This window comes from Zalophus californianus, chromosome 4 (assembly GCF_009762305.2).
Source record: "Zalophus californianus isolate mZalCal1 chromosome 4, mZalCal1.pri.v2, whole genome shotgun sequence".
Taxonomy (NCBI): domain Eukaryota; kingdom Metazoa; phylum Chordata; class Mammalia; order Carnivora; family Otariidae; genus Zalophus; species Zalophus californianus.
In genome coordinates this window covers 19,555,837-19,569,371 of record NC_045598.1, presented here as the reverse complement: position 1 = coordinate 19,569,371, position 13,535 = coordinate 19,555,837, and the positions used below count along the sequence as shown (strand labels likewise).

General features: G+C 42.7%; 1 protein-coding gene across 3 annotated transcripts in view; it reads right to left on the bottom strand.

Moving 5' to 3' along the window:
- The window catches only part of CEP85 (centrosomal protein 85), a 32,991-nt gene extending 19,706 nt beyond the window's left edge, over nucleotides 1–13,285 (bottom strand). For 2 of the 3 annotated variants that reach the window (XM_027576812.2, XM_027576833.2), the window contains exons 1-3: nucleotides 13,151–13,285; nucleotides 6,838–6,913; nucleotides 2,917–3,069 (exon numbers count right to left, since the gene is read on the bottom strand). In XM_027576812.2, the coding sequence (XP_027432613.1) occupies nucleotides 2,917–3,069; nucleotides 6,838–6,892 (208 nt within the window). In that variant the 5' untranslated portion in view covers nucleotides 6,893–6,913; nucleotides 13,151–13,285. The remainder of the gene's footprint in view (nucleotides 1–2,916; nucleotides 3,070–6,837; nucleotides 6,914–13,150) is intronic. The other variant, XM_027576821.2, reaches the window with a different exon arrangement.
- Nucleotides 13,286–13,535: the final 250 nt, after the last annotated feature.

The following is a 13,535-nucleotide window of genomic DNA, read 5'->3' as shown; positions in this document are numbered from 1 at the left end:
TATCCCCCCACAAAGAAATAAAAAGCACAAAATCTGTGTAACAATGTGATTGAATTAAATAGAGCCACTCAATTCAACAGGGGGAAAATCTAGACCATTGTTTGATTTTTAAAAGATCTATTATTTAGTCAAAATGAAAAAGGTCCCATGACTGCACATGTAGACAAAACCTTAACAAATAACTACACTGACAGTAACACTTGATTACACAAGTGATAGAAAAAATACTACAGCTGGGAGACCTGAACCTGACTAGTTATGTGACATTAGGCAAGTTACTTAATCCTTAGGGAATTTTTGTTACTCACCAGCAAAAAGGAACTGGATTAAATGATTTTCAAAGTCCTGTCTACAACAAAATCTATGATTCAGTTCTACTCAACATTTATGAGCACCATGCCCACATACACAGAGCTATCAAACTATTAAAATTAAATGTCAGGTGTCTACGAGTCAGTACTAGTAGATATCTGCTTGGGGTTTTTTTTTTTTTTTTCATTTCTATTTTCAAAGATTTCTATCCTTTTCTTAAAAAAACAGCTTTACTGAAATATAATTCACATAATATTCAATTCACCCACTTGAAGTGTATAATTCAATGATTTTTAGTATAGTCACTATTGTGTAACCATCACTACAATCAGTTACAGAATATTTTACCAGCCCAAAAAGAAACCCCTTACCCTTTAGCAGGCACATTCCATTTACCCTAACTTCCCTAGCCTTGGACAACCACTTATTTTCTGTTTCTCTAGATTTGCCTATTCTGGACATTTCACATAAATGGAATCATACAGTATGTGGCCTTTTGCGTCTGGCTTTACTTAGCATAAATGTTTTAAAAGTTCAACCATTTTTGTAACATGTATTAGTACTTCATTTCTTCTTATTGTGGAACAATATTCTATTACATGGATATACTACATCTGACTATCCATTCATCAGTTGATAAACATCTGGGTTGTTTCCATTTTCTGGCTACTATGAATAATGCTGCTATGAATAACAAGTTTACCTGTGGACATATGCTTTCCTTTCTCTTGAGTATATAGGTAGGAGTAGAACTGTTGAGTCATAGGGTAACTCCATGTTTACCCTTTTGAAGATCTGCCAAACTGCCTTCCAAAGCAGCTGCAACATTTTACACTCCCACCAGTAATGTATAGAGGCTTCAATTTCTTTACATTCTCACCACCCTTGTTAATCTTTTTCGATTATAGCCATCCTAGTGGGTGTGACATCTGATAAAGTACTAAAGTGACTAGTTTTGTGACTTTAATCAAGTCATCTAATCCTCTGAAACTCAGCTTTCCCGGGGTGCCTGGGTGGCTCAGTTGGTTGAGCGTCCAACGCTCGGTTTTGGCTCAGGTCATGATCTCATAGATTGTGTTATCGAGCCCTCTGTAGGGCTCTGCACTCAGCAGGGAGTCTGCTTGAAGATTCTCTCCCTCTGCCCCTCCTCCCACTAATACTCTTTCTCTCTCTCAAATAAATCAATCTTAAAAAAAAAAAAGGAAATTCAGCTTTCTCAGCTGTAAAATGGAAATAATACTTCATAGAGTTCTTAAAGATGTTAATGAAAAAAGTTTAGCATAGTATCCATCAAAGTATTTAATAAATAGTTATTAATTATTATCATCAGGTCCTCTGCCCTCTAGGAAATCACTCTCTAAATGAAAAAATAAAATACTCTTGTGGTGCTTGGCTGGCTCAGTCAGTACAGCAGGGGACTCCTGATCTCAGGCTCATGAGTTCAAACCCCACACTGGGTATAAAGATTACTTAAATAAATAAAATGTAAAAAAAAAAAAGAAAATACTCTTGTAAAGCACTGTCTGGCAGTTATTACTTAATTTAAGTGCCCCCAAAATGGCAGACATAATAAAGATACAAGATTGCAGAGAGGGAGGGGTGCCTGGGTGGCTCAGTAGGCTGAGCGTCTGCCTTCAGCTCAGGTCATGATCCCAGGGTCCTGGGATCTAGCCCTGCAACAGGCTCCCTGCTCAGCAGGGAGTCTGCTTCTCCCTCCCCCTGCTCTTGTTCTCTCTCTCTCTCTCCCCCTCTCCCTCTCAAATTAATAAATGAAATCTTATTTAAAAAAAAAAAAGATTGCAGGGCACCTGGGTGGCTCAGTCGGTTAAGCAACTATTTACTGTCTTCAGCTTAGGTCATGATCCCAGAGTCCCAGAATCGAATCCTGCACTGGGCTCCCTGCTCAGCAGGGAGTCTGCTTCTCCCACTGACCCTATCCCTTCTCATGCTCTCTCTCTCTCAAATAAATAAATAAAAATTTTTAAAAATTAAAAAAAAAAGATTGCAGAGAGGGAGATCAATAATGGGTAGAAGGGATGGGAAGTCTTGTCAGACTAGACACTAGATTTTGAAAAATAAGATCAGCATTGCTGGGAAGGGCAAGAGAGGGTGGAAACAGCATAAACGGGCCTGGATTAAAGAAGAAAAGAGCTCAGATATCCAAACAACAACAACAACAACAAAAGTTCTGTGCTTTTTCATCACACACTGAAACACCACACTTCGTAACGTTAAGAAATGTCTGAATGGGTGGGGTAGAGCCAGATCACAGAACTAAGGCCTCTGAACTTTATCCTCCAAGTAACAGAAGTCAAGGATTTATAGGAAAGGGATACTATGAAACCAGGCTTTTAAAAAGATTAACCTGGCAGTAGAGGGAAAGTTTTGAGGACAAGAAACCTATTAAAAAGTTATTTAAGATAGGACAAACAGTAAAAACTGAAAGGAAAGGGCCAGATGTAAGAAACATGGAATAAAAATAATCAAGCAAACTCCTTGGCTGAAGGGACTGAGTTATGAATATTCTGGAAATGACAATACACCTGGAACACAATCTGAAAATGACAACACATATTAGTAATCAAAGCATTAATCCAAACTTACCCTCTGCAATGTCTGAGCATGATGTGCCAATGGCTGTGTCCCCGCTGTCAGCTACACTTGAGCAGCGGCTGAATCGACTCCGAAAAGCCTCTGATATAACTGGAGTCTGCCATTCAGTCCCCAGGGAACTACCCTTTTGAATTCCACTGGAACCTGAAACAAGTGGCATTTCCCATCTTTAGTGTGAACCAGTTGATGTAACCCCATAAGACTGTTTAAATAAAGCACTTAAACCTATAAAAAATAGGATCACTCTCTCTCCTATGCCCATTTCAGCTTCTCTGAGTTAGTTAATTTTAAATGGAAATAGCATGAGAGGTGAGAATGTTCACAGACAGAAATAAGACTTACCAAGAACCCAGGAATACTAGGAGAGAAAACAATACCACTCAACAGTAGCTACCATTTTTTGAAACCTAGAAGCCATAACACTTTACCAACATGATTTCATCTACTTAATTACTGAATAGCATCATTACCCCTATTTTACAGAGGCTAGAGCTGAGATTTGAACCCAGGTTGTTTTGATTACAATATCCACATTCTTTCCTCTTACAGGATTTCTCAATAGGTGCTTTTGGCATACAAGGCATGACAATTCTTCGATGTGTAGTCTATACATGTCAGGATGGTTTAGCATCCCTGGTCCCTATTAAATGCCAGTAGCAGCCCTAACCCTATCCCACCATCACTGTGAAACATGAAAAGACTCCGTATGTTTCCAAATGCTCCCTAGGGTAACAGGCAGTCCAGTTTCTTGTTGAAAACCATTGCATGGGGGTGCCTAGGTGGCTCAGTCAGTTAAGCATCTGACTTCAACTCAAGTCAAGATCTAGGGGTCCCAAGATCGAGGAGTGTGCTTCTCTCCCTCTGCCCTTCCCCCCACTCATGTACATGCAGGCATGAAAGAAAGGAAGAAAGGAAGGAAGGAAGGGAGAGAGAGAGAGAGAGAGAGAGAGAAAGAAAGAAAGAAGAGAAAGAAAGAAAGAAAGAAACGTAAAGAAAAGAAACAGAAAGAAAACCACTGCTTGACTGAACTGGGGTACCCTGTGGACAGGGTGAATCCAGAACAAGATAAGTCTTAAAAGTCAATCTGAAGAGTTTAAGACTATTTTGAGTAGAATGCAAAGAAACCACTAAAATTTCTGAGTCGGTAAGACAAAACAAGACTGAGGAGATTTATTTAACGTTATTAGCTTGCTACTTGAGGGCTAGTAGGTAGCAAGTGTTTAATAAATACTTGATTTACTAGTATTTACTGTTAAAAAAACACTATAATTTTTCTAAACTGAATCTGATGATCCATGCAAATAGACAAAAACGTAATGATAGCTACTTATGCATTTAAAATGTCAGAGTTTTAGTTGAAATCAGAAAACAAGGTTCTACAGACTCTTTGATTTAGTGGGAAGCAAATGATATTTGAACACAAATCACCTTATTCTCTTCTTCCAATTTTAGTGCTTCTCCCATATTTTTAACTCACTTTCTTCTAATTTTGCTACCCTCTGCTTTCTACTGAAGGCACTCTTACTCTCACCAAGGACTTATTCTTGCAGTCACAGTGGACTGCCTGATGTGAAAGAATCTATATACACTATAATAATCTTTCATAGAAGACATACCCAAGAATCAAAGCTTCTGATTAGCATAAGATTAGCTGGTGTTACTATCTGTACTAAGTATAATTCTAGCTAGAAGGAAAGAAATTTGACTTTTTGGTAAGTCTATATGGTGTTATCTCTCTAGTCAGTAGACAAATTTCCAGGCCTTTTGAAATAATGAAAATTGATTGAGGGCCTCTATTACCATCTTCCTGGCCTCTTCTTGTTACTACTACTAATCTTGCATTCTTTACCAGTACCACTTTTCTATCTGCTCACTTCATACATCAATTCTGAAGAGATATTTGCTAAAATAAAAATGCATTTTGGGGAGTGTCTGGCTGGCTAAGTCGGTAGAGCATCCAACTCTTGATCTTGGGGTCCTGAGTTCAAGTCCCACAGTGGGTATAGAGATCACTTTTTTTTTAAATTTTATTTATTTATTTGAGAGAGAGAGAGATCACAAGCAGGGAGGAGGGGTAGCAGAAGAAGCAAACTCCCTGCTGAGCAAGAAGCCCGATGAGGTACTTGATCCCAGGACTCCAGGATCACGACCTGAGCTAAAGGCAAACACTTAACTGACTGAGCCACCCAGGTGCCCTAGAGATCATTTAAAAAATGTATTTTGGTATAGGTATAGAGGCTTATGCTTATTTCAAAATTCAAGTTTGAAAGCTTAAATTTTTTTGTGTTATATCACATGTCCTATCACCAATATCTTTACCAAAATATTTTTTATTTTTATTTTTTTTAAAGATTTTATTTATTTATTTATTTGAGAGAGAGAGAGAGAGAGAGAGTATGAGAGGGGGGAGGGTCAGAGGGAGAAGCAGACGCCCTGATGAGCAGGGAGCCCGATGCGGGACTCGATCCCGGGACTCTGGGATCATGACCTGAGCCGAAGGCAGTCGCTTAACCAACTGAGCCACCCAGGCGCCCCAAAATATTTTTTTTTAAAGATTTTATTTATTTATTTGAGAGAGAGAGAGAGAGAATGAGAGATAGCATGAGAGGGAAGAGGGTCAGAGGGAGAAGCAGACTCCCTGCTGAGCAGGGAGCCCGATGTGGGACTCGATCCCAGGACTCCAGGATCATGACCTGAGCCGAAGGCAGTCGCTTAACCACCTGAGCCACCCAGGCGCCCTCTTTACCAAAATATTAAGACCATTATTAATCAAATGAGAGACTACTGAAGACAAAGCCATCAGAAAAGCAGTGAGGTTTTTGTTTTGTTTTAAGATTTATTTACTTGACAGAGGGAGAGAGACCACAAGCAGGGGGAGCAGCAGAAGGGAGAGGGAGAAGCAGGTCTCCTGCTGAGCAGGGAGCCCGATGTAGGACTTGATCGCAGGACCCTGGGATCATGACCTGAGCTGAAGGCAGATGCTTAACTGACTGAGCCACCCAGGCGCCCCAGAAAAGCAGTGAGTTTTGTTAGAAATTGCTACCTCCCCCAAATTTGTGTGTTATAACATAACTGTCATAAGAAATTATACAATCCAGCCCTAAAACAGTGTATGGCATATAGCAGATGTTCAATAAATATTTGCTGAAGGAATCTTGGACTGATTCAACAAACGTTTTTCAAAATGCTTAATCTATGCAAGGCAGCATTCCTAGGAGAATATAACAAATATCTAATAAATATCTGCTGTAAGGCACTGTAGTATTTTAAAGTTAAATAAAGTATATCCTTAGTTGAAAAAATGTACCCCTCTTCATAAGTACCCCAGGATTCAAAAAGCTATTTTTCTATCCTTTCTATTTAAATATACCATATCTACTTAATTATCTATTGAATGTATATATTTATATATATATATATGTTTAACATATATACTTAATATATCCACTTAGTATATCTACTGAACTTTCAAAATCTTGTCAATCCATTCTAAAGATAAATTCCCGAGTCTCTAGTGACATAACTGAGACTTGGCATCCAAGAAGAATTCCAATCTTTGTGGGCTAGCAGATGACTGACCCACCCACAGGACTACAAAGACAACACAGAACACAGTAATTTATGCTGTGTTTTTCTGATTTCAAATGAAACTATGTTCCAAAGTCATTCTGTTCCTTCATGTGTCCTCCCCTCCCAATCAATCATGTGGTCTTCTTGGAAGCCATGTAGGACCAGAGATAAATAGTTGTTCTTTTAGAGAGGCCTGTTTTTCTGTTCAATATAGCCTCATGTTATTTTTGTTCTTTAAGTACCAGCATTTCAGTGAATGTTTGTTTGCTAAGTATTTCCTTTAAAGGAAATTTTTCTGTTATGAAAAAACAGAGCAAAGGTCAGAAAACTTTGACTACTCACCTGGTGAAATGGCATGAGAGAGCCTCTCACTTGGGTATTTCTCCTGCATGGCCATCAACACTGTTATTTGGGCCAACTGTAGAATGAAGGAACAACCAGTCAGATCTCTCCATTATCTTTTAATTCCTTGTAACTCGCTCCTATTCAACTGAACTGTCAAAACCACATAGGATTCGTCTTCCACATGTTTTGCTCAAGATATTTTTAAAAATATTTTATTTATTTATTTGAGAGAAGAGAGTGAAAGCATGAGCAGGGGGAGGGGTGGAGGAAGAGGGAGAAGCAGACTTCCCTATGAGCAGGGAGCCTGACGCAGGGCTCAATTCCAGGACCCTGGGATCATGACCTGAGCCGAAGGCAAATGCTTAACTGACAGAGCCACCCAGGCGCCCCTCCTAAAGATATTTTTTAAAGCAAAGCAACACCCAATTCTCTATCCTACTTCTCTTCCTAAAGTAAGGGAGAAAATCTAGAACCAAATGGAGACTCTCAATACTGATCTTATATGTCCTAGAACCCCTCAATTGTTGCAAAAATTAAAAATAATATTACTTTTTTTTTAAAAGATTTTATTTATTTATTTGAGCACAAGAGGGAGAGAGCATGGGCGTGCAAGAGTAGGGAGGAAGGTGGGGTGCCTGGGTGGCTCAGTCGTTAAGCAGCTGCCTTCGGCTCAGGTCATGATCCCAGGGTCCTGGGATCGAGTCCCGCATCGGGCTCCTGCTCCGCAGGAAGCCTGCTTCTCCCTCTCCCACTCCCCCTGCTTGTTTTCCTGCTCTCGCTATCTCTCTCTCTGTCAAATAAATAAATAAAATCTTTAAAAAAAAAAAAAGAGTAGGGAGGAGGGGCAGAGGGAGAGGCAGAAGCAGGCTTCCCAGTGAGCAGGGAGCCTGACAACCCCAGGCTTGATCCCAAGACCTTGGAATCATGATTTGAGCTGAAGGAAGACGCATAATCAACTCAGCCACCCAGGGGTCCTATAACATTACCTTGAATTAACAAACTTTACCATAGATTTCCTCAGCCATGGAAACAGGATTGGAGAGTGGGGTAGGGAAAGAACTAAATAACCAAACCAACAATGAGGTATTATAACTTCAATTATGATTAACATAAATTCTCCAATTCCTCCAGTAATGAAAGTTAATTATAGGATGTACAAATAGAATTCTTGGTCATAACCAGAACCCCAATTCTCAGCTGGGAACATGAGATTTTCTTCCCATTTCCCTCCTACTTCTTAGAACATTTATATTTATTCTAATGGTAGGCTGTGAGAAGTCAGCAAAAGTCTGATTACTATCTGTGTAAACAAAAGCCTTAATTAACTGTAACTAACAGTAGCAAATAATAACATCTTATATTTGCATAGCACCTGAGAGGCATGGCAGTCAGTACAGGGAAGTGGTTCAGAGTATGTGCTTGTGATCAGACAGCTTGGGTTTGAAGTCTGACTTAATTAGCTGTGTAACCTTGGGCAAATTTCATATCTCTGTACCTCAGTTCCTTCACATAAAAATGAGGATGGGGGGCGCCTGGGATGCTCAGTTGGTTAAGCGTTTTGCTTCGGCGCAGGTCATGATCCTGGGGTCCTGGGATCGAGTCCCGCATCCAGCTCCCTGCTCAGTGGGGAGTCTACTTCTCCCTCTCCTCCCCGCTCAAGCGATCTTTGTCTCTCTCTCTCAAATGAATAAAATCTTTAAAAATAAATAAATAAATAAAATAAAAATGAGGACAGGGGCGCTTGGGTGGTTCAGTCGGTTGGGCACCCAACTCTTGATTTCGGCTCAGGTCACACGGTCTCAGGGCTGTGGATGGAGCTCCATGTCAGGCTGCGCATTCAGCAGGGAGTCTGCTTGAGATTCTCTCTTTCCCTCTGCCCCTCCCCCTGCTTGTGGGCATGCACGCACTCTCAAATAAATCTTAAAAAAAATAAAATAAGGGTGCCTGGGTGGCTCAGTTGGTTAAGCGACTGCCTTCGGCTCAGGTCATGATCCTGGAGTCCCGGGATCAAGTCCCGCATCGGGCTCCCTGCTCAGCAGGGAGTCTGCTTCTCCCTCTGACCCTCTTCCCTCTCGTGCTCTCTCTCTCTCATTCTCTCTCAAATAAATAAATCTTTAAAAAATAAAAATAAAAAAATAAAAAGAGTGAAAATGAGGATAGGAGTGCCTGATTTTTATTTACTTATTTGACAGAGAGAGAGAGACAGCGAGAGAGGGAACACAAGCAGGGCGAGTGGGAGAGGGAGAAGCAGGCTTCCCGCTGAGCAGAGAGCCCAACACGGGGCTCAATCCCCAGACCCTGGGATCATGACCTGAGCCAAAGGCATATGCTTAGCTTAACGACTGAGCCACCCTAAATGTCCAACTCTTGATCTCAGCTCAGGTCTTGATCTCAGGGCTGTGAGTTCAAGCCCTGTGTTGGGCTCCATGCTGGGTGTGGCACCTACTTAAAATAGTAACAATAAAAATAAATAAAAATGAGGATAAAGACAGGACCTAATTCATGCTAATTCATTTAGAATTAACTCACAACAGTGCCTGACACATATTAAGTGCTTAATTATGTTATTATTATTATTACTTGGCAGTTTACATCAATAAAAAGTGGCATATGGTCGTCCCTGGAAGATAAAGTATGAATTTAGAAACTGAATTTGTAAGAGTCCCCAAAGAGTTTGAGACAAACTCAGTCGATAGATCACAATTCTTAGACGTGAAATTCAACTTTGGTGAGAAAACAAAGGCGGGCGCCTGGGTGGCTCAGTTGGTTGGGCGACTGCCTTAGGCTCAGGTCATGATCCTGGAGTCCCGGGATCGAGTCCCACATCAGGCTCCCTGCTCAGCGAGGAATCCGCTTCTCCCTCTGACCCTCTTCCCTCTCATGCTCTCTCTCATTCTCTCTCTCTCAAATAAATAAATAAAATCTTTAAAAAAAAAAAAGAAAACAAAGGCTATATGGGTACTATTTCTCTAATGTGCTTTACTGACCTCTATAGTTCTCTGTTAGTAACAACAACCCAAACCCTTGCTGATTCACTGCATCTACAACAGAAATGGTTAACACCCACTGAAATCCCAGGTCTTCACATAGTGGGTAAGAGATGATCAGTAAAAGCTTCAATTTATGGCTGTTATCATTTAGTGTGTTAATGGTGACATGAAAGGATTAGAGCATCTACCCAGCAGTGATATCAAATGGTCAATATCAAACTCCTTTTCTTCACTCATTTGTTTAAGGCATAACAAAATGGTAGTAAAGGCCCACTGGACTCTGAGACCTTTCCAAATTCAGAGGAGTTAAAAATAGGATGACAAAAGAACTCTCAGTTAAACAGAACTACTCTATAACTCGGCAATTCCATTCCTAAGTATATGTTCAAGAGAAATAAAAACATGTTCACACAAAATTTTGTACATGAATGTTCACAGTATCATTATTTATAACAGCCAAAAAGTAGAAAAAACTCAAATGTCCATCAACCGATAAATTCCATTTATATGAAATGTCCAGAATTGGCAAATCCATATAAACAGTAGATTAGTGGTTGCCAAGGACTAAGAGGAGGGAGGTAGGGGAACGGGGAGTGACTGCTAATGGATATGGTGTTTCTTTCCAGGGTGATCAAAATCTCCTGAGATTAGATAGTGGTGGTGGCTGTACAAACTTGTGATTGTACTAAAACCACTGAATTGTACACACATAAAACTGAATTTTATTGTACATGAATTTTACCTCAATAAAAAAAAAACAACTCCCACAAGGAGTAAAACAGTATGGAAGAGATAGTTCTTTTTTTTTTTTCTTTCATAAGTAGGCTCCAAGCCCAGCATGGGGCCCAACACAGGGCTCAAACCCACAACCCTGAGATCAAGACCTGAGCCAAGACCAAGAGTTGGACGTTTAACCGACTGAGCCACCCAGCTGCCCCTGGAAGAGATAATTCTTGACTTTTTCCTACTAAGTTCAGAAGTAGATGAGCTACTGATGGAAGTTTTTAGGACCATTTGAAGGACATAAAGATTTCCTGAGATAAAAGTGAGAGATAAGGGACGCCTGGGTGGCTTAGTCAGTTGGGCGTCTGCCTTCGGCTCAGGTCATGAATCCAGGGTCCTGGGATCGAGTTCTGCATCCGGCTCCCTGCTCAGCGGGGAGCCTGCTTCTCCCTCTGCCTGCTGCTCCCCCTGCTTGTGCTCTCTCTCTCTCTCTGACAAATAAATAAAATCTAAAAAAAAAAGAGAGATAAAAGAAGTACCAAAAATAACCAATTATACAGCCAAGAAAGGTAAGAGTGAATGGAAGCAGACAGAAGAAATACACAACACTGATGGTTTCTTTTTTTTTTTTTTTAAGATTTTATTTATTTATTTGGCAGAGAGAGACACAGCGAGAGAGGGAACACAAGCAGGAGGAGTGGGAGAGGGAGAAGCAGGCTTCCCGCAGAGCAGGCAGCCCGATGTGGAGCTTGATCCCAGGACCCTGGGATCATGATCTGAGCCAAAGGCAGATGCTTAACGACTGAGCCACCCAGGCATCCCTTAACATTGGTGGTTTCTATCTTCAAAGCCCTTTAAGCTACCTAAGTATTCATTCAACAAATTTAACATGTATTGAGTACTTACTACCCACAAAGCACTGTGCTAAACACTCTATTATAGGTATAATGTCTTACATTTAATGCTCACATCAAACCTATGAAGCAGTAACTATTATTACCCTTATTTTATGGACAAAAAAGACGAAGGTTGAGAGAAGTGAAGGTCATATAGTTAGGAAGAGGCTTCAAAGCCAGGACTGTGCTCTAATGCTATTGAGAGTCTAGTCAGCATTCTTTCTGTGTGTGACAAAAAGAAATAAAGTTAAGAAGGCACCCTAAGTTGGAGTTTCTGCTTCAGACACAGCCAGAGGTGCAAGCCCCAAAGTAGTTAAGAGCAGGGACAGCTCATACAATTTCTTCACGTTGCCCTTGGTCACCACCCAGGCTCTATTTCCCGAGGTGCCACCCAAGAATTAGGTTTTGACTGTTGTAAGTACTTCTCCCCTTGAAGAATTATGTTAGTGTGGAACGTCACACTTGGCAGCTGTTGAGAACCACATCAAGACAAGAGAGGATTTGAAGGGATACATAGCTGACAAAAGCGCATTAAGAATCTCACACCATGGCACTATTTTCATGACCTTGATCATTCATTACACCAGACCTAAAGAAAGAGAAGCAAAAACCTTGCCAAGAAGTTTTTTACAAAGTTCTGAGACATACAACAACCAGACTATTATAAAACCTACAAGGCCTAAGGGCAGGTCATGAGGCATGGTTATCTTAATCATCCTGGTGTCATCACCCCTCCCTACCTAGCACACAGTATTCGATTCATCAACCAAAATTTACTCAGGGCCTACTATTCGCCCGGCTCTGTGCCATGTGGTGGAAATATTCTGGTGTAAAAGACAAACGGGGTTCTGATCTTCCTGTTTTAGCGTGATGAAGTGCCGAAAACCCTCTATTGCACAAATTCGCTGGGTGCTCTAGACAACCTGGATGCCCCTGACGTTTTAGGTCAGATAAGTCTTTGCTGGGGGGGCCGAGGGGGGGCGCTGTCCTGCACATAGTTGGATGTTTCACAGCAGCCCTGACTTCTACCCACTAGATACCAGGAGCAATCCCCGAGTTGTGGCAACCGAAAATGTCTCCTGACACTGTCATATATCCCGTGCGGGCTGGGAAACTCCAGCCTAGCGCCTTCACAAGAGCCGCCTGTCCCCCGAACCCTAAGTCTCTATTCATCCCGTAACCCTCAGCCCCAACTTCCCTTCCTCAAGGAGGGCTCCCTGCCCTCTCGGACTACACCGGCGCCTTCTGCCTAGTGCTGTGTACTTCTCCAGCCCACACCACGGAGTGCTAACCGAGTCGTCACCCGGTTCACGTCTACTCTTCTCCCGGGACCGTCTGCTCCGCTAAGGCAAGCAACGTGCTTCCCGCCGTCCCCTCCCCCGGCGACTGGCACAGGGCCTACCCTTTACAAAGGTAAAGCAACTGCTGTGGAGTGAACGATGGAGAGAGCCACGCGAAGAGGGCGGGAAGGCGAGCGAGTCGCGAGGGGGCGTGTGCGGGGCATTATTTTAGGAAGCCCAGCGGGTGAGAAACCCAGAGGGGAAGGGCTTAACAGCCCCGCGCATGCGCTTCATCTTCCCGCGGCCCCCGAAGAAGGTAGGTCATGAGTGTCTGGGGCTCCTCTGGGGCTCCTCCGGGGCCCCCTGAGGTGAGGCGGAGTCTCCTAGCCCGACAAGGGCTCCCGAGGGGAGGAGGACTTACGTAGGGCCGAAAGCGGGCAGCGAAATCCCTCACACAGGGACGCCGACTGCGGCCACCGCGTCAGCCGCGGGCGGCGGTTCAATCCCTCAACTCGCCTAACGGCCGTTACACACCCACCAGGCCGCGCGCCTCAGAGCGCGCGCCGCTCCGGCCCCGCCCCTTTCTGCCCGCCTGCGGCCAATCAGGAGTCGGGCCGCGCCCGTGTCCCGCCCCCGCACGCTGCGCTCGGCGCCGGGAGCGGACGGATCTCTCTGCGCATGACCCCACCACTGCTCAGAGCCTTCTCTTGAGTCCCTAGCCGGGTCTTGCATGTGGGTGGAGCCCTAGTCCCCCGGGTCCCGGGTGGCTTGCTGGACTTGGGCGGTTCGAGGAGCTGGAGGCCAGG